This window comes from Chelonia mydas, chromosome 14, assembly GCF_015237465.2.
Source record: "Chelonia mydas isolate rCheMyd1 chromosome 14, rCheMyd1.pri.v2, whole genome shotgun sequence".
Taxonomy (NCBI): Eukaryota; Metazoa; Chordata; order Testudines; family Cheloniidae; genus Chelonia; species Chelonia mydas.
In genome coordinates this window covers 29,515,051-29,532,104 of record NC_051254.2, presented here as the reverse complement: position 1 = coordinate 29,532,104, position 17,054 = coordinate 29,515,051, and the positions used below count along the sequence as shown (strand labels likewise).

The window sequence follows — 17,054 nt, the reverse complement described above, 5'->3', positions numbered from 1 at the left end:
GAAGAAGAAACCACTTCCCCCCCCCATATTCTTCAAACTTATTTGCAAATGTTTTTAATGATCAAATTTTTGTTTAGTTTTGGTGGGAAAAACTCCACGTTCTCTCTCAAGTGGGCAGAGAAATCCAAAATGTTTTTTCTAAAAAGGGAACTTTTTTCAAATGATCAATGTAATCGAAAGTGGCATTTTTAGTTCAAAGGTTGCATAGTGAGTGTAAAACCATTTTGAACCAGCTCTATTACTGTATAACAAGATGAGTTTATTTGTCATGCTGCATTGTTTGGGCCAAGTTCCAAGTGGTGTTTCAGTTTTTGCACAGCTCTTCTCTTCTTGCGTCTGCACCTCTCATAAGCTGTGGCCTTAATCTTGGCCCTGAAAACCCTTACGTGCATGTTTAACTTTAATGACTGCTGTGAATAATTCCATTTCAATGGGACAACTCTGAGGTCGGGTTTACGCTACGGCCCTATATCGGCGTAACTATGTCATTTATTTAGTTTTCTTTCTTTTATATATGAAAGTTATTGAGAGGTTAAAGCAGGTAAAAGACATGAACAGGTTCAGACAGTCCAAATTTGTCAGTGCAAAGTGACAGCAGAGATGTGGGATCTGCTAGTTTTCCAGAAGTCTCTCAGGGTTACCCAGGATAACTTTGGGGATCTCTGTCTTGCATCTGGAATGTTCCCTGAAAGTGTCCAAACAGCTCAGAGATACAGAACCATTCCCTGGATCCATTCTTCTAGCTGTCTTCCCCGGAAAGCAGTCTGGCAAGTGTTCCTGTCAGCTCTTTGCTAAGTTATCTGCCAAAACACTAGCGTTTTCAGGTGCCGAAGTAGCCCTTTGAATCATGATGAAATTATCCTCCCCGTCACCACCAAAATTGGAAATGGTGCCCCTGAGTGCACGGTACCCTACCGTGCTCCCCCATAGGAGCTGCATGAACAGGCAACTCTGCAAGTTCTCTGCATGCCTCTGCAAGTGACCCCCATGCCTCTCCATTTCCTTGGCCACATGTATCCTGTCCCCATGCTGGCGGCTACTCCAGAAAAAGAGGGAAAGAGCTCACCACTGCGACCACCTGAGGGATGTGTTGGGGTGAGATCAGCTGGTCAAAGGAGGCAATAGGGACAGAATCTGAGACTTGAAGCTCCTCGAGTGACCTCTGAACTTTCCAGACCTGCCCTTCAATCAGACACAGCGATTGTAAAGTTGAATGTGATAGTAACTAGACCCATTGTAAACCCTTCACCACACAAGACAAAGCCCGTAGGATTCATCATTAACTATTTATTTCTTCTCCCCTGGATTCCTGCAGCCACCAGCCACCTTGGAGCTTTCCCTCGTCTCCCAGGCTGGGCTCACTTGATGGCAGGAGCTCAGCGGAGGGTCCAGCTTTGCTCTTTCGCTTCCATTCTTCACGTCTTTGGGTGGCTGCATTTGCAGCTGAGCAGCCTGATGGAAACACTGAGTCCTCTGTCTCGGCAGGCAGGCCCAGCCGCCAAAGCCAAAGACTCCCTGAGAACAGGGGGAGGTTCGCCTGAACTCTCAGGAATGGAGGCTGGGCCCATAGGGTAGGGTTACCATATTTGAACTTTCAAAAAAGAGGACACTCCGGGGGGGGGGGGGGGAGTTGTAGCCCTGCCCCCTATCTACTCCCTCCCACTTCCTGCCCCCTGACTGCCCCCCACAGAACAGCCAACCCATCCAACCCCCCCTGCTCCTTGTCCCCTGATCGCCCCCTCCCAGGACCCTGCTCTCTATCTAAGCTTTCCTTCTCCCTGTCTCCAACTGCCCCCTCCTTAGACCCCCCCAACCTAACTGCCCCCCTAGAACTTCCCCCCTACCTGTCCCCTGACTGCCCCGCCCCCTATCTGCACCTCCGCCCCCTGACAGACCCCCTGGTCTCCCACACCTATCCAACCACTCCCTGTCCTCTGACTGCCCTTGCAGAACCCCCGACCCATCTAACCCCCATTGCTCCCTGCCCCTGACATTGCCCCCAAACCTCCGCCCCATCCAACCCCCCCTGCTCCCTGTCCCTTGTCTCCCCCGACCCCTCTCCATATGCCCACCCCCTGACAGACTCCCCCCAGAACCCCTGACCCATCCAACCCCTCCTGCTCCCTGTCCCCTGACTGCCCCTTGGGACCCCATGCCCCTTCTCCAGCCCCCCATACCCTGCTGCTCAGAGCAGTGTGTCTGGGGTGCGGAGCCAGACACAGTGCCGCACTCCCCCGCAGAGCGCGCAGCTCCCCCGCCCAGCCCCCAGAGTGCTGCATGGGGAGGGAAATCCCGGCCCTTTGGAGAGTTTTACAAATCCCTCCCGGAGGGTGATTTAAAACCCAAAAAGCCGGACATGTCCGGGAAAATCCGGACGCATGGTAACCCGACCACAGGGACTCCAGGATCTGCAGCTGCTGCCACCTCTATGGTGAATCCTCCGACTCATCACCAACCAGCTCTTCCCCATTCTGCCAGCCGGCCCCACGGTCTGACCGTGCAGGAGAACAGAAACCCTTTGGGACAGCAGGAGAGTCTCCTCAATGCCGCACTCTTTGCATGGCTTCCCGCGCTCACCGGGAAACACGACTACCCTGCCCCCAGCAGTCTCTCAAGGAGCTGCCGGCGCAGTCACTGGGCACCCACTCGTAATGGTCTCGGGCAGTGGCATTGCAGAGGGAGCTGAGCAGACCGTCCCTTCTGTGACTTCCTGAATTGCTGCCAGGACGGATTCTCTTCTGCGCTTGGCAGAGTCCCCTAAGAAAAGCAGCTGTGGTGGGGGAGGAGGCAAGACAAGCTCTCCCCCTGAGCCCTTGACTAGCAGGCAAGCAGGACTCTGGGAGCCAAGGGATCCGTGTGTCTTGCTGGGAGAGCAGAGCTGGAGAGCAGAAAAGGGCACTGGAGGAATTGTAGAAAAGTCAGTGTCATGGCCGGGTCATGGGCAGCCAGACGAAGTGGTCAGAGGCAGAGTCCACACTCACGAGACATGAGGCGAGAATCAGCTGGGTCAGGACACTGGAAGAGCAGAAGCAAAAGACTAAATTGTGTTCAGCACCTCAAGTCAGATGAGTCACCCCGAGTCCGCATGCCAGGAAATCAAGCCTGGGGAGTGGGAGCAGGAACAGCCAACACACGGTCCAGAGCCGGGGAGCAGCTCGGGTGTTCAGACAGCTTCTTGTTCCTGCTGCTGGTTTAAGGAGCTGCTCTGGGACTCTGCCAATAGGAGCCTCAAACTGGGTCTGGACTTCGTCAGTCCTAGCTAAGCAGTTTTTCGTAGGCTTCCAGGTGGCGTGCTGGAGGGTGGCTGCTCCCAGGAACCCTGCAGACCCGGGTTAATGACCCATGGGTCATGACAGTGAGTGATCTCTCCCCGCTCAAACCTCCTGCACGAAACAGTCTCCAGGGTCCCGGACGCATCCTCTGAGAATAAAAAAAACACAGTCATGAGGACAAACAGGCTATGGAACAGGAGCCCCCTCTTTCTTGCAACAGCCCCAAGTGCCCGGAAGAGTGGATGGTTCTTACCTCCAGGAGATGCCTGGGATCTTCCATCTAAGCCTCAATGGGACCCTTGTTTCTTGGTCTGACAGGATGAGATCATCTGTCCCCACTGCTCCCTGCGCTGGGCTGGCTGCAGCACACATCTGTGTAAGAGGCTGGGCCAGAGAGATGTTACAGTCAGGGTCCAGGCAGCCCAGAAGGAGAACAGAGGGTCTGAAACCACAAGACGAAGCAATCAAATCAGCGGATTCAACAGAGAAGTTTTCTACCCTACAGGGACATCAAAGAAGGTCTGTTAGGAAAGCTGAGATGTTAGTCTGGAAACTGCTAAGGCAAAGATTGTGACTTGTTAAGATTCAGTTTAAGTCACTACAAAGTGTGTTGTGTTTTGTTTGTCTGTTTGAAATTTGTCTCTTTCTCTTGCTTAGTTTCACTTAAATCTCTTCTTTGTTACTGTGCTTCCCAAAGCACCTCAGGGTTGTGTGTTTGAGTGAAGTGTGAGTCTCCAGCCTACCCAACAGGCTGAGCTGTGCCCTGTCTCTCTGAAGGTAGCGAATAATTTCTGAGCGGTGCTGGGCCCAGAGTCCAAGGGCAGTTCACCAGACATCTCCTGTGAAGCCCAAAGAGACCAAAGGAGCAGGAGAGATTCAGGCCCCACTGATCCATGGGAACTTCCCACAGAAGAGGCTACACAGGGCTCCAGACACAGCCAGCTGGATCCCTCCCACAAGCTGGGCCATGTCCTTCCCCTCCCAGCCCCACAGCTTCCTCCCCACCCCAGCCTCAGGAACCCCTCCCACCTCCCTGCTCTCCCCACCCACTCTCCAATACCAGGCTGTTTCCAGAATGGAAGCAGGTGTGTACCAGAGTTCACTCACCGCTAGATGCTGGCCAGGCCTCGTGTCACCGCTTTCGAGCTGGGCTAGCAACCCCGCTGAGACTCACTCTTGCACTTTCTTGGCTGGGAACTCAGCCCTCCAACCAGGTGACTGGCCTTTACTCCGCTCCTTCCTGGGTCCTGCTCCTTCCAAACAAAGTCCAAAAATGTCTTGAACAGAAACAAGGCCTTCCACCCTCGTGGGGAGTTCTCTCTCAGCCTGATTTCGGCTCGGCCTGCCCTTCTTGGGTTTCTAGGGTCTTCTATGTCCCCTTCCTTAGGGACGGTGAGAGAAGCCAGTCCTACCCTGGACTCCAGGGTTTGGCCCAAGGCCGTCGACTGAACAGCTCGCTCTGCTTCTGGACTTTTGCTGCTGTTTCCCCTTGTTTCCTCTCAGGTGGGGCTCACTTGGTCATCAATTTGGCCTAGCCCCAGGCTAGGCAGCCATAGGCCAAGCCACCCTCTTCGATACCCTCCTCCTTCAAATCCGGTCCAGCCCAGCTGACAGGTTTGCTGAGGGGATGGTGAAACCCCATTGCTGATCAGAAGGAGGTCAGAGTCTGTTCTCTAGGAGCTGAAGGTCCGTTTGTCCTGCTGCGGGAAGTGGAGCTGGAGAGCGGAGATGTTAGGTAAAAGAGACTGCATGATGGAGTTGGAGACTGAGGGATGGGAGCCTCCTCCCACAAACGCTCCCAGGAGAACAGGTTTGAGGAGTTCTCTGCGGAGTCTCTTGCTAGGAAAAGAACAAGGGTGGCACATTGATGGAGATGTCTCTGTCCCAGGGATGGGGGAAGCTCCCAGCCAGGCTATGCAGCAGAGATCCCATTTCTCCCCCAAGAAACCCAGATGCCCAAAGAAGTCAATGAGGGAGCGGGGTCTTCCCTCTCAGCCTCTTTGAGAACTACCACTGCTTGGTTTCCTCGGACCAGGGACCTGCCCCCACTGCTCCCTGAGGTGGTTCAGCTTCTGACTGCACCCATCTGGGAGGCTGTCACACACCCCACGGCCTAGAAGACACGGGGGGAGGAGGCTCCTCTTCATGTCAGACTCTGAGAGCCCAGAGAAGGGCCAAAGGAAGAATAAAGGGCAGGAGATGAAGCTAGCCCTGAGCCTCTGTCCCATCCTCACCTCCTCAAATGTGGAGCTTCCTGAGCTTCAGTTGGGCAGACAGTCTGTAGATCTGACACAAAGGTCCTTCTGCGCCATATGGGGCAGGAAGATCTCTACCTGGGAGCACGGAGAATGGGATGGGGGTGAGATCAAGGAAAGAGGGGAGGGGTATGGGTGTGAGGGAAAGAGCTTCTGCCCCAGATGAAGGAATTTGGGGGGCCGAGGGAAGGACCCGGCTCCACAGAGAGGGGAGAGAATTTCTGTGAGTGCCAGGGGCCTCCATTTCCTCTTCCACTAGCCCCCCATTTACAGTGAGACAGAGCAGTACCTGCAGCAGGGAGCGGGACTTGCTGAACAGGGAGCGGAACCTTGAAGAGCATCAGATGAGCCACAGCCCTTGCAGCACCTCGGGCATCTGGTGCAAGTGCCTGATGATGTGAAGCTGGCACATGACCTTGGCTGTGACATCCTCGTGCTGCAGGGGAATGAGAACTTGTCAGAGACGGAGAGACTCCCCAGGAATCAGGGAGGATTAAGGGCACCTGGAACCAACACCATCATTTCCACCCAGCAGCTGCTCATGTCTGAGTGGTGGATTCACCCTCCCAACCCCCAGGATGGAGGCTTGCTGTCCTCTCTAGTGACCTCCAGTGCCAACCCCCCTCCTTGTCGGCTGAGCTCCTGCCACCTCCCCATCCGTGCCCCTGACAGCTGTTCCACCTCCAACCCACCTGGGGACACCGCTCAAGTTCGTAGAACCCTCTCCTCCACCCAGACCTCCATCCCCACCCAGGTAGGGAAGGGAGGGGGCTCTAGCAGGGTGGCGGGGGGCAGGATGGATTCTGGCAGCAGTGAAGTGGAAAGGGGAGAGGTTGAGACCTTTCCCCAAGTCACCCCAGTGACAAAAGCTGAAGCCACAGGATGGCAGCCCTGGGGAACGGGGCAGGTCAGCAGCCCCTGCTGACTGAATCCTCCCAATCTCTCGAGAGCGGGTCCAGCCCTACCAGCAGCAAGACCAGCTTCCCACGCCCATGTGCCTCAGCCCTTCCTGCTCAGTCGCCAGCACCAGTCAGTCCTCGGCCTCCCAGGCTGCCAGGGAAGGGAGCAACTCTCGATGGTGGCTCGGGTGACATGGACACTAGGCTATGGGGAAATGGGTGCAGCTCTGTGGGGCAGGAAAGGTTCCCAGAGGGCACTTAGGGGACTCTCCTGTCCTTCCCAGGAGTGATAGCAGAGCACCACATCCTAAGAAGAGAAGTCCATGAAGTCCAGAAGTCCCCACTAGGCTCCTTGCCACCAGGCCAGAGAATGGCGATAGGATGGGAATGAGGCCCTGGTCCCCACCTCAAGCTCCTGAGTCAATTGCAGCTGCTTACCGTGACCCCCATCAGTTGCTGGGCTTCCCCCAGGAGGGAGTAGACGAGCACCAGCCCAGCCTGGCTGACACGCAGCAGGGGGTTGTGGATGGCCAGCACTGCTGTCTGCACAAAGGATCTTTTCTGCCCGATGGAGAAGAATTTTCCAAAGACCTAAAACCAAGAGGGCACGAGGCTCGAGCAGATTGCCCACAGCCAGCCTCCAAGTCCTGGCCGTACAATGGCCTCTAGTGCCCCAAAGAGTGGGGAAGAGAGCTGCTGTGGCCAAGGCACTTCATTCCCCAGGAGGCTTTCAGGCTCCCAGGGCTCAGGGAAGCCCCTTTATTAAAAGGTCGCAGATGCTTAGGGACCAAAGCCTCCAGTGGCTCTTTCAGGAGGGAAATTTATGGCAGGGGCCAGGATGGGCTGGAAATGTGTGTGAGCAGGCCCACTCTGCTGTGCAGGGCACAGAGACCACAGGGGACCCTGTCTTGCTTCCAGCAGAGAGATCTCCTGCACCTCAGTGACTAGAGGAGTGTGTGTGTGTTGTGGGGGGCGAGGAGGTTGGAGCTGACAGACCAAAGGTCTCTTCCCCGCAGCTTAGTGATTTCTCTCGTCGCTGGGAATGGCCTCTGCAGCTCCTTGGTTTCTTCACAGGGAATCCAACCTGCAGCCTGACAAGGACAAGGAGACTCATGGCCCAGTCCCCATCCCAGACACTCCTCGGAGACTTTTCTTCCGCTGCAGCAATTCAGCTTGTGGGAGGCGGGACAAGCTCACACAGTCTCTCTCACGGGGCATTTGTGGAGCAGCGTTCTGTCGATGCCCTTCTCGATCCAGGAGCCACTCCAAGGCCTCCTCTGTGATGTTGTGGAAATCACCCATTTCACCTTTGACTCCAGTCTGGGAGCACTGTGTTACGGTGTGTTCGAAGGTTTGGATATTCTCACCACAGTTGTGAGACGGGGGCGAGGGGGTGTCTTTGATTTTCTACTTGTGCAGCAAGTAGCCGCAACTTGGCTCAGTGACAATGTGCTTCTTTGGAACAGTGGCTGAGGTACAGATACTCTGCCATTCCCTGGCCGGGTCTGGAGAAATGAGGGGGGCGAATGTGGTCCATATTGGCTCTGGAGCTCACTATGTCCCCTACCCAGTTCCCAGGTTGGGGCATTCTGCTTCCTGACCGGCAATGGAATTGGGCAAAGCCCACCTCCTTTCTCTGCTTCTACAGGGTGCAGGGAATTAAGCAAGGGTCTGATCAAGCAATCGTGACTGACTGACTCAGGGCTCTCCTCTCAGACACTTGGGGATCAGCCAGGAGGTCAAGGAGTACAGAGACACCCAGAGCCATAATCCTATCTTAACTCACCCACCCGGGGATCCTCCTTATGCCACGTAGCAATGCAGCCATGTAAGACACTCAAATCACGGCAACTAGCGAGGTTCCAATGTGGGACCTTTAGCACCAGCCTGTCCCACTGGTTGCTGGATGAGGAACTCTGAGGTGGAAATAAGGAGAGGGCTCTTTTCCTGTCTCCAGGAGGCATCCACTGCAGGGAACCCAGCCAGCCACACTCCCTGAGCTGTGTCATGCCCTGGCACAGTGTCCTTACCTCCCCCACTCTGGCTGTATTCTTGTAGCCTAAGAGCCTTCTGTCCTGGTGCCAGTCATAGCACCAGAGATCTTCCGCGTCATGTATGGTCAGCCCTGGAAGAGAGAGAGAGAGAGAGAGACTTTTCTCATTCTGGTTGCAGTTTCTGTGTCCTTCCAATCCCATTGATGGCTCCACAGTGGAGTGGAGAAGAACAGAGGCAGAGAGAGACTTGTCCTCCAGCTGGGGTCAGTCTGAGAGAAATGGTCTGGGGTCCCATTATCCACCTGTGGTCACTCATAGTCCCCTATTGGGTTCTGTGTCCCAGCTGGGTTCCTTACCCCTCTGTTGGAGCAGCAGTTGGTAGAGCCGGTAAGTCCCCTCCCTGGCCTGCCGGCTGATGTCCTTGTCTGGATCGCTGACAAATAGAGCCAGCTGGGCCACATGGTGACCCATCCTAGGGAACTCGGCTGAGATCTAATGGAAGGGAGAGGAGAGGGGACTCCATCAGCATTTTCCTGTCAGCTCCCTGTCCCCCCTGGGCCAGAGGGCTCCTTCCCCTTAGCCCCTCTGCAGAAGATGCTGGGGGAGAGGAGCTTGAGATCGACCCTTCATTTGCTCTGCTGCCAAGGGAGCCCGGAGCTGCTTTGGGATGCCAAGCAGGGGCTGGAGCATGGGCCCCTTAAAGGCCCAGGGACAACACTGAACCAGGACAAGAAGAACTTGACTCCAGCCTAGCTCAGTCCCTGCTCTCACTCTGCCTCCCCATGAAGAACCCTCCTAAGACACAGCCCCGGCAGCAGCAGATCCTGCAGCCCGCTGGAGCCAGCCCGCCTGCGCCTGGAGCCAGCAAGCTGGGCTCGGAGCTCACTTACGTCAAACTCAGGGAGGGTGACTGTGTATCTCAGCAGGGCTGTGCTGCTCCTGATAGCCCTGGCTCGCTCCTGCGACACCCTGGACACGACCCACAAGTTGACATGCTGTGGGGAAAGGAGGCAGGTCAGACTCAGTGGCCAGGTGCACCTGCTTTGCAAATGAGCCCCACGCCCCCAGCCCCAGGGGCCTGAGACATTCTGCGCAGGGGGGAATAGCTGAGTCATTGATGGCAGAGCTTTAGAAGGGGATTCTTTCCCCCAGGACGCAGCTTGTACCCTGCAGGTCACAACTTCTCAGCATCTCTCTAGATTGGGACAATGTTCGGCGTCGGGGCTGGTCCCATCCTCCCAGAACTCCTGATTCCTGAACAGTTCACCAGAAAGGAGACTGAACCCTCGGCCCTTCCCTGCTACGAAAATCCTTGCGGGGATGTAGGGAGTGACTGAGAACACAATCCCCCCAGGAATTTCAGAGCAGATCAGAGGGAAGGGCTGATTCCCTGGGATCTTCTTGTTTCTCTAGGAAGGAGCCTGTGCCTCTTCTCTGAGAACCGTCTCCCAAATCTCATGCGGTGTGTGTGTTGGAGGGGTGGGGGAAGGGTGGGTTTTCAGACTCTCACTCCCCAAGACAGCCAGGAGCCCTGTGGTTAGTGCTCAGCAGAACCAGGCAGAGCTCTGGCTTGAAGTCCCAGCTCCTTCCTCTGTCCCTCAAGAAGGAAGGACCTGACACTGCATTGCACTGACCTCCCCAACCAAGGACGGCCCACTGGGGACCCAGCTAGGAGGACAGAGTAGAAAATGGATCTTCCAGTCTCTCCTTACCAGTCCCCCAAAGAGTTACAGTCAAATGGGGCTCACCTCCAAGATGAAGTGGAGCCTGTCTGTGTCTGGGGACTCTGCCAGCAGGTTCCCCAGCATGGCATCCAGGACCTCTGGGATGACTTTGTGCAGAGCCTGCAAAGCACGGGTCAGAGTTAGGGAACCTGGGCCTACACCTGCCACAGGATGGGAAGAGGGGTCTCTGGGAAGCACTGGGGAGACTCCCAAACACATCTCCTGGCCTCTCTCCTTCACATCCCACTGCAGGCAATTCGCAAGAATTGATGACCCCTGGACCTTTGATCCATGAGCTTAGCAGGTCTCTGCAGAGGGCCTTGTAGGCAGAAGAGTAGGAAACAGCCAAGTTGCTATGGATGGAAGCTGGGCTTCTGGGCAAAACACGGCTTATGAAAGAAAGAAAGAAAGAAAGAAAGAAAGAAAGAAAGAAAGAAAGAAAGAAAGAAAGAAAGAAAGAAAGAAAGAAAGAAATCCCCCAGGGAGGGGTAATCTCTTCCCTGCTGGAGGGAAGGATCCAACCCTGCAGCTTGTTCCATCTCCGCTACCCCACCTCTAAATCTGGAGCTCCAGCGAATCAAGGGAGCAGGGACCAAGGACCACTCTGGAAAAGTAAGAGAATGGAGGAGGAGGAGGTACCTGGATGTCGGTGGTGTCCTTCTCCGTGCCCAGGGTGAAGACGGAGTGAAGGGCAGCTCGCAAGAGGTGGGTCTCTAGGGCTGGCTCCAGGGCAGGTTTCATGGTGCTGGCAAGAGAGAGGAGCTGCTATTAGACTGTGCAGTACGGGGGTGGGACTGTCGCCAACACGGACACCAAGCCACAGGGATAGAGGCACAGGCTGGCGAGAATGGAAACTGAGGCACTTAGCTAGGGAATGACAAGGCCAAGGCGTCCCAGACAGACAGTGGCAGGACAGGAATAGCTCCTGTTCCCTGGAGCCTGCTGCCCCTCCTGTATCTGAGCCCGGGAGTGAGCCCCTCCCCAAGGCCCCTGTCATGTTATGGGAGTGAAAAGAACAGCCCCGCCAGGAGAGAGTGACCCTTCCCACCCCACCATCTCTGCCAGAGGCGCCACTCTTGGGAGGTGACCTGGGCGGGACAGTGACGGTGACTCCCAGCCTTGGGCCTGAGCAGCACTGGGGTGAGGGGAGCAGGCGGGGTTGGGGGGTGGGGCTGTCTCAGTACCAGAGGTTGCCCACTGCAGCCAGGGAGTGGGCGAGGATGGCGCTGGGTGACGAGTCATCGGGAAGCTCCTCGATGAGCTCCTGTGAGACGCGAAGGAGACAAAGGAGCGTGTGAGATTCAGGCCCGACTCACACCTCCCAGTGAGGAGATGACACAGCCAGTGCCCCACATGGCCAGCAGGATCCCCCACCACCTCCCGCTCCTCCCATTCCTTCCTGCCCATCAGACTTGTCCCCCTTCCCGGATTCCTGCCCAGCTCACTCCCAATCCCCTTCTCTCCTCCTCCCTCTCAAAACTGCCCCCATTCAGCCCCATCCCGACGACCGAGCTGGGACCATGTGATTCCTTGGCCCCCACTCTCAGCTGCCCTCCAGCCCCACAATTCCCCCCCTGCCCACTACCAACCAATCTCAGAATTTCTCCCTTCTCTTCTCCCAAGTCTTCAGCCCCAGGAAAACTGCAGTCCTCTGCTGCCCCCTCCAACACCACCCAGCCCCCACCCATTAGCCCGGCCATACCCCTGCCAATCCCGTGTCTCTCTCCTCCCTCCAGCTGCCGTATGGCGTGTCTCACTCACCACGATCCTCTTCACCACAGCCGCCTTGCAGCAGCGCGGCTCCAGCGTGTCCTCCCCTCTCTCCCGTGCAGCCAGACATGCGGGGTAGATGGCCTGAAGGAACAGGAGCTGCTGCCCCTCATCCTGGACCCACCAGGAGTGGGGTATAGCGAGAGAGAACCTGTTAGCTAGGGACCTTCCTGCCCCACCCACACCAGCTCCAGGGCTCAGGCCTCAATGGGGGATTGTGGGGACCCGCCTATTTTCCAAATCCCCCACCACTCCTACACAAGCAGGATCAGGAAGTGGGACAGTGCCTGTGGGGGGAGACGACCTCGGCTGTTGTGGGACAAACACCCCCATCTTGGGGGTCCCACATCATGGATGTAAAAGGGCCCCATTAGGGGTGGTGGATCAGGAGGGACAAGACCCTCGGCAGGGGGTGGGGGGGGATGCTGGGAAGGGACAGGGCAATCTTGCTTCCAGCCCAGGTGGGGAACATTTGTACCTTATCTCTGCACTGGAGCTGCTCTCGGATGACCTTGAGAGCAGCTTCATCTTCGGCCATGTCCACCCCTTCCTCCTGCTCCGAATCCAGGGGGGTCCCTGCACCAGGGAGGGAAGGACAGGGGCGTGGTGGGCAGAGCAGGATTCAAGACCCCCCTTCCCACCTCAGGCACCCAGGGCAGATCGGGCCCCAAACCTCCCTCTCAGGGATGCCTTCAGCCCCCAACAGCTGCAGAAGCCCAGAGCAGAGCCCCCCTCCCCTGCCCAGGACTCCAGGGGAGGTGCCTGTTCCCCCCGCCCGGAGCAGCAAGGACCAACGTGGCAGCAGCTCTTCACGCCCCCACCCCCAGGTCCCCGTGCGGAAGGGGCAGCTGTGTGACGGCTGCTGCTGTCCGTGGGGTTCGCGTGGCTCAGGCCAGACACCTGGGCTGGGGACCCCCACCCCCTGTATCCCTGGGAGAGCGTCTGGGCCCAGGGTGTTCACATCCCGTCCTCAGCCCTCCCTCAGCCCAGCCTGGCTCCTCACCTGGAACAAAGCAGTGGCCTCCATCGGCCTGGCTGCTGCCAGAGGCCCAGGTGCTGCCGCTGTCCCATGCTGAGCTGCCGGTGCTGGGACAGGGACCTTCCCCCTCCTGGCCGGCGGGGGCTGGAAGGGCCTCAGAGACCGGGCAGGGCGATGCCTCCTGATGGGAAGGAGGGCTGGGCTCCTGGGGCCGCTGCTGCCCACACAACAAGCCCCAGAGCCACCCTGCCCGGTGCCCCTCCTGGGCTGGGTCCTGTCTGCGAAACCGCAGCCTGGGCCAGCTCCACTGGGGCCTGGTCGGGGCCTCTCCCAGCTCGGCGCCTGCGCCGGGAGCCGGGTTCCTTTTCCAGAAGGCCGGGCACTTCCGCCGTCTGGCCTGGACGGGAGCTGCTTCCCCGCCAGCGGGGACGCAGGGCTTGCTCTGCCCCTTGGGAAGGTGGCAGCTGCTTCCCTCAGGCTCTGGGGCCACCTGCAGAGCCTTCCTCCGGACCATCCGCAGGAGCCTGGCCATCCTGGAACCGAGCGGGGAGCAGGGGTGAGTCTGGGCTCAAGGCAGCCTTTCACTCCTGGGCCTTTTCCGTCCCTCCTCCTCCCTGCTCCAACCACAGCAGCCCCCTCTGCCCCCACAGGAGTGCAGGGAGTGCCATCTACACACACGGGCAGGAGTTCATTGCATGATCTGCTCCCAACGTTCCCCCTCGTAATCCCTGCTGCTGCAATAGCCAGGAAGTCTCATCCTTTTCCAGCAATGGGGTTAGTCCCAAAGACCATCGGTTCCTCTGGACAAGCAGCCCCCTCCTGTCGTCCCAGGCCACTCTCCCGCCCAGGCTAGAGAAGGAACAGAACCCAGGAGTCCGGACTTCTCCTGCGAAACCATTCTCCACGTCAAAGTCACAAAGACCCTAAGCACAGGAAGACCAGGGCCCTCCTCGTTCCCCATTGATTTCCAGGCTCAGCAGCTCACAGGGTCTGGCCCAGCTCAGAGACTCTCAGCCTGGGGAACAGTGTCCCACAAGGGAAGGGCTGGGAGCCCCATTGCTGGAACCTGTCCAAACACACTGGAGACGGCTCTGGAGAAGCCCCTGCCCGGTCTAAGAGTGAGGGGCTCTTGGGGGCTGTTGGCAAATGAAATCCCCCTTTGGAGATAGTCTCTCCCCCTGTTTCTCCTCTCCCCAGACAGACAGGGGAAGCCACCGAGGAACCCGAATGCCACTCACTTGCTCTCAGTGATGGGATGATGGATGGCGGATGTTCAGGGTCAGCAGACGTCCCTCGCCCTCCTCCTCACTCTCCAAGCCCAAGGCAGGCTGGAGAGGGTGGTGACCTCAGGAGTTACCCTGCCCAGCCAGCAGGCAGGGTGATGACACGAGGGCGATTGACTGGCTGTGAAAACAAGAGTCTGTCTTATTGCCAAGGGACGGAGAAACTCAGCCAGCAGCAGGGGGGTGCAGAACACTGCCCTAGGGCGGAGGTGACAGCGCCTCCAGGATCCTGACATCCCAGCACTTTACACACCTTCCTGGAGCCTCCCAACCCCGCTGGGCTGTAGCCATGGGACCCCAACCCTACTGATAGCAAACTGGCCTCAGCTACCAGCTCAGGGTCACACTGAGTGTCAGAGCCATGGATGGACCCCTTCACTAACCACTGCCGCACACTCCCTCCCACAGCTGGCAATTGCAACCAGGCCCTAATGTCTGGTCCCCCTGCCTTTGAGAGGGAGGGTCACTCCTGCTTCCATTGCTGCCTCTTGATCTGTGGGACTTTGGGCAAGATGCTCCCCCTCTCTATGGCTCTCTGGGACTCACATCCCTGAATGGCCTTTAAAAAAGACAATGGTTAAAGTTTGGCCCCAACTAGTTCTTGTTTCTCGAGACTAGCCATTTTAGCAAAGTTTAGAGTTCTTGACATTCAGCACCTGGAAACATCCCTTTCTCCTTCGCAGACGGCCTTAACATCCCTTATCTCACCCAGGCTCACTGCTGCCTGGAGTTAGAGAATTGACCCTGTTCCCATTGGACCTACCCAAGGTGTCACACAGCAAAGCGGTGACGGAGCCAGAAAGAGAAGACAACAGTCCTGACTCCTGTTCTAACTAACAGACAACAACCCCCCGGAGGCAGGGATAAAGCCCAGGAAATAAGGTGTGAACATTTGCATGGAAACCGTTTTCTGTCAGAAAATCCATTCAGACGAAACCACTTTGTTTCTTGAAATTGTAACAAGTAGGGTGAGATTTCTTTGCAAAAATATTTGTTTGCAAAACAAGAGCATCTCCTGTCCGTCACAGCGCATTAAACTGTCTCATCGTACACAAAGGGGAGACACTATGCTCTAGAAAATTAGATGAGATGCTTCAGTCTGAGCTAAGTACTTGCTGCTTTTCACAATTTCAAAACAATAAAATACAAATGAAATCGAATATTAGGTCATAATCTGCTATGGCTCAGTGTGATAGGACACCCCCTAGTCTGCACTGCTCCGAGTGACACTCTTCAGTGGATAACCAGCATCCACCCATGGCGAGGTAGGTGGGAGAGGATTGTTATTCGTACTTGACAGAAGGAGAAACGAAGGCTGAGAAAGGAGCAGTGACTTGTCTTAGCTGATGCAGCCAGTCAGTAGCAGAGTTGCTCTCAAATGAGCTACAGACCAACAATTGTTCCTAGTAATTATTCAGCAATTATTTCAGAAGAATTGGAATGTTCGAGAGGATCATGAACTGCTCCGAGACAATGAATGGAGAGCAGCGTCAACATTGGTCAAACATAGAACTGGTTGTGACTTATTTGCTTGGTCATAAAAGAGAACAACAAAGACCAGAGTTTCCTCCCTGTCAATAGCCCCCTCCTCAGCCAATCAAGGTTGGGACTTTGAGGGGTGGGAGGCTAAGGGTTCTCATCAAATAGCCCAAAGAATGGCCCTGGTCACCACCGAGGGGATCACTCTCGGAGCACTAGTCCAGTCTCACCTCTCTGTGAGGGCCTCCCACAACCCCCCCCCCCTTGCCCCCGCTCCACCCACAGAGCTCCTGGTAGTGGGAGGAGAGCAGAGGAAAAGGACAAAGGAAGCAAGAAGAGAAAGGTAGGAGGGACAGAGGAAAAGGGAAAACAAAAAGGAGAAACCCCAATGTCCCCAGTAATTCTAAGGGACAAAGTCCTAGGTCGGAAATAAAATACTGCCCCCACAATCTAATGTTTTCCTTTCCTAAAAATCAGCCGGCACCTGATGGATCAGACTGAACAGGTTCCAAACTCTCCGAGGCTCTTACCTTCTATACAGGGACGTCTGTTTTCAAGCAAAACCACTACAAGAAAAGGAGAAAACTCCGAAGAGGGTCCTCCTTGCGCTCACGTACGTGCAAGTGAATGCTCTCTCAGTCCTCCAGGAGAGACCTCGAGAAGGAGACGTGCTGAAGCAAAGCCACAGGGATCTCCGAGCTTGCCCCTGTCCTGCACCCCTGTCCTGCCTGGCTGATGTCAAGATCTCTCTGTGAGGTCATCGCCTCCCCACCACCTTTGTCCAATAGGCTGAGGTCCTGCCAAAGGCCCTTGTGATGTCACTGCCACACCCACCCCTCCCTTGCAGTGCTGATGTCCTGCCCCTGTCCAGCTACATTGGATGTTTGAGCTGCTTCCCCTGGATCACCCCACTCAATGACACTTCCTTGTGGGGTGACACCGACTACACAGTAGAACACAGAGGTTCTTCCCCAGGCCACAATTAGGTTTCACAAGTTAGTCGACTTTATGGCCAGAAGGAACCGTTCGAGCATTTAATCTCATCCCCTGCGTATCCTAAGGCCTCCTGTATGTCAGAAGAGCTGGGCTTTTCTTTTACTCAAACATTTTCCAGAAAGGCATCTAGTCTTTATTCGAAGAGATCAAGAGATGGAGAAGCCATCATTTCTCTTGGTTCTTTGTGCCAATGACGAACCACCCTCTTACAAATCTGGGTCTTATTGTCATTATACTTTTTCTGATTTCTGCTTCCATCCATGGGGTCTTGTCATGCCTTTCTCTGCGACATAAAAGAGCCCTTTTATACTCAACATTTTCTCTCCATGAAGTCAAGCAACTCACTTCTCATTCTTCTCTTGTAGATACTAAACAGATTGAGGTTTTTCAATGTCTCATTATA

The 17,054-nt window shown here is 56.0% G+C and overlaps 1 protein-coding gene across 5 annotated transcripts in view; it reads right to left on the bottom strand.

Annotated features, from left to right (window-relative positions):
• The window catches only part of LOC119567445 (maestro heat-like repeat-containing protein family member 1), an 850,842-nt gene extending 835,386 nt beyond the window's left edge, over window positions 1-15,456 (bottom strand). The window contains exons 1-12 of one of the 5 annotated variants that reach the window (XM_043528899.1): window positions 14,132-15,456; window positions 12,918-13,426; window positions 12,393-12,490; window positions 10,784-10,889; window positions 10,169-10,264; window positions 9,311-9,415; window positions 8,777-8,912; window positions 8,457-8,551; window positions 6,865-7,017; window positions 5,817-5,963; window positions 5,507-5,605; window positions 4,380-5,111 (exon numbers count right to left, since the gene is read on the bottom strand). In XM_043528899.1, the coding sequence (XP_043384834.1) occupies window positions 5,868-5,963; window positions 6,865-7,017; window positions 8,457-8,551; window positions 8,777-8,912; window positions 9,311-9,415; window positions 10,169-10,264; window positions 10,784-10,889; window positions 12,393-12,490; window positions 12,918-12,941 (909 nt within the window). In that variant the 5' untranslated portion in view covers window positions 12,942-13,426; window positions 14,132-15,456 and the 3' untranslated portion in view covers window positions 4,380-5,111; window positions 5,507-5,605; window positions 5,817-5,867. Of the gene's footprint in view, window positions 1-4,379; window positions 5,112-5,506; window positions 5,606-5,816; window positions 5,964-6,864; window positions 7,018-7,947; window positions 8,552-8,776; window positions 8,913-9,310; window positions 9,416-10,168; window positions 10,265-10,783; window positions 10,890-11,328; window positions 12,029-12,392; window positions 12,499-12,917; window positions 13,427-14,131 lie in introns of those variants that run through there. The other 4 variants (XM_037913322.2, XM_043528900.1, XM_037913321.2 and 1 more) reach the window with 4 other exon arrangements.
• Between the last annotated feature and the right edge of the window lie 1,598 nt (window positions 15,457-17,054).